The sequence below is a fragment of the Anarrhichthys ocellatus genome, unplaced genomic scaffold (assembly GCF_004355925.1).
Source record: "Anarrhichthys ocellatus isolate YVR2014 unplaced genomic scaffold, GSC_Weel_1.0 scaffold6367, whole genome shotgun sequence".
Lineage (NCBI taxonomy): Eukaryota > Metazoa > Chordata > Actinopteri > Perciformes > Anarhichadidae > Anarrhichthys > Anarrhichthys ocellatus.
In genome coordinates, this window is record NW_022286341.1 from 1 (window position 1) to 2,594 (window position 2,594).

At 41.1% G+C, this 2,594-nt stretch overlaps 1 protein-coding gene across 2 annotated transcripts; it reads right to left on the reverse strand.

The window, feature by feature from the left end:
- Positions 1 to 6: 6 nt before the first annotated feature.
- Positions 7 to 1,791, reverse strand: LOC116380194 (snRNA-activating protein complex subunit 4-like). 2 transcript variants are annotated; one of them, XM_031842138.1, is made up of 6 exons: positions 1,570 to 1,791; positions 1,292 to 1,393; positions 992 to 1,064; positions 633 to 797; positions 378 to 528; positions 7 to 283 (listed from the first exon to the last, which is right to left on the reverse strand). In XM_031842138.1, exons 1-6 carry the CDS (start codon positions 1,788 to 1,790, stop codon positions 75 to 77), a joined length of 921 nt encoding a protein of 306 aa, XP_031697998.1. In that variant the 5' UTR covers position 1,791; the 3' UTR covers positions 7 to 74. The 2 variants fall into 2 exon arrangements, with proteins under 2 accessions (XP_031697998.1, XP_031697999.1); XM_031842139.1 differs by having other exon boundaries at positions 1,292 to 1,790.
- Positions 1,792 to 2,594: the final 803 nt, after the last annotated feature.

The following is a 2,594-nucleotide window of genomic DNA, read 5'->3' on the forward strand; positions in this document are numbered from 1 at the left end:
AGACAGACAGGACGACAGAGAGAGACAGACAGACAGACAGGAGGACAGACAGACAGGACGACAGAGAGACTTAGCTATCTACCAAGAGACTTGTTTTTTGCCCAGTAATGGGTAAAAAAACCATCAGACGCTATAACGACCAGGTGTGTCCTGTCTAAGCCCCGCCCCCTGCCTACCTGGTCCTCCTCTTTGGTCCAAAACCCTTTCTTCAGACTCGGGTCCAAAACCTGGTTCCACCTGTAGATCAGCTGAGCCGGGTCTCGACCTTCCATGAAGTAACTCACTGAGAAACAGACAGGTAGAGTGAGACAGGTGGCTGTTAGAGGAACACACACACTGTGATGTCACCGTGTGATGTCACCATGTGATGTCATTACTCTGCGTGTAGGGGATGAAGTTTCCGATCCTCATCTTGTCCACGAGCTCTCTGAGCAGAGCGTCTTCATCCGGAGTCCAACCGCCATGTTTCAACGAGTCTGACACGAATCGCTGGAACGTCTGGAGACACAGGAAGGCTGTCCTCCCCGTCTGAGAGACAGACAGGTGAGAGAGAGAGACAGGTCAGAGAGAGACAGACAGGTCAGAGACAGAGAGACAGGTGAGAGACAGAGAGACAAGTCAGACACACAGACCCCCAGCTCTGCAGCGATGGTCTCCCAGTGTCTCTGTTCGTGTCTCCTGCTGATCTCCTTCAGCTGATGAACCTCCTCTTTACTCCACTTCAGCTTACTGATGGACGGGTGGAGGAAGTTCTGCCAGAAACTACGAAGGTCCTCCGCCTCCCTTGTTCCTTCAAACTGGGGAGGAGGAGAGGATAGGGGGGAGGAGAGAAAGAGAGAGAGACAGACAAAGAGAGAGACACAGAGAGAGAGAGAGACAGACACAGAGAGACAGAGAGAGAGAGAGAGAGACAGCGGAAAGAGAGCAGTTATCAGAAGTCAGTCTAGTGTTTCTACAATCAGACGTGTGATTGGTTGATTTTTTGACTTACATCAATATTAGAGATTTTCTGCCAATCATGTTCATCGAATCGATCACCAACCAGCTCGTTGTCCTTCTTCGCTCTGACCAATCAGAGACAGTCTCGCATTAAACAGAGGTCAAACACCAGGATGTGAACGTCTTTAATGTTTATATTAATGTTTACATCAAGTCCTGAGCTGAAGCTAATGTTCCTCTTTATTCACCGCTACAATCATTAGCATAGATCCAGTATACTTTCAGTAGCTATCGTAGAATAAACCTGCTAACGCTAGCTAAGGACGGGCTAATGCTAGTCATTGACGCATACCTGAACAATTCGATGTCTCTCTCCAGACTGTCCATCTGCTGTCTGAGCTGCTGCTTGTCTGTCTCTGCTGCTCTGGACAGCTTCTGGCTCAGGTAGTCCACCCTGAGAGAGAGACGGGTCATTAGAAACACAAACTACACGTTTACTGTCCATCAAATACTCTGACAGCTACAACGTCCTGTTGGTGTGAAGTGAGACAGACGTGTAACGTTGAGGTGATGTTGAGTTGTTGTGGTGTCGAGGTGTCGTGGTGTCGAATAATAATAAAGGGATGTTACTTGGAGAGTTTAGGTTGGATGAGTCTCCTCAGACTGTCTCTGGTAACTGAGTGGATCAACAGAGTCTTCTGCCAGGTCTCCCCTGAAGACACACAGACACACAGACAGGCAAAGAGAGACAGACAGAGAAAGTTCACATTGAAAGTAAATGAAATAGTTGAAGCCATGAATCTATTTAGAGCACACACAACAGTAAATATGTGTACTCGGTATACATGCATATGTATATGCATATACATGCATATGTATATGCATATACATATATATGTATATGCATATACATGTATATGCATATACATGTATATGCATATACATATATATGCATATGCATATACATGTATATGCATATACATATATATGCATATGCATATACATATACATATATATACATATACATATATATACATACATATATGCATATACATACATATACATACATATACACATATACATACATATACATACATATACACATATACATACATATACACATATACATACATACATATACACATATACATACATATACATATATATACATACATATATACAGTGGGTACGGAAAGTATTCAGACCCCTTTAAATTTTTCACTCTTTGTTTCATTGCAGCCATTTGCTAAAATCAAAAAAGTTAATTTTATTTCTCATTAATGTACACTCAGCACCCCATCTTGACAGAAAAAACAAATGTAGAAATTTTTGCAAATTTATTAAAAACGAAAAACTGATGTGTTTAAACACTTTAAACACATCAGGTTGTTGTTAGCAGCAGTATTCCCTTTACACAGCAGCAGTTATAACACAGTTATAATGATTCTGATCATAGATATTCAGCCGCTGTTCATAACTTTATCTTCATGTGTAAGAGATGATATTTAAATATACTTCTTGAGAACTGCAAACCTATCTACGTCATGTTTTTATGTTTGTTAAATTCTCAGTAGTAATAACTAAATGATGCTTATTATACATATTACAAAGAAAACACTTTAAAAACTCATTTATTTTTTGCTTTTCTTGGTATT

Coding starts and splice junctions, on each gene's coding strand:
- LOC116380194 (XM_031842138.1), bottom strand. CDS start 1,790: ATGCATGTATACCGAGTACACATATTTACTGTTGTGTGTGCTCTAAAT. Junction 1,065..1,291: donor AGAGACATCGAATTGTTCAG/GTATGCGTCAAT, acceptor CTGATTGGTCAG/AGCGAAGAAGGACAACGAGC. Junction 284..377: donor CTTCATCCCCTACACGCAGA/GTAATGACATCA, acceptor TCTGTTTCTCAG/TGAGTTACTTCATGGAAGGT.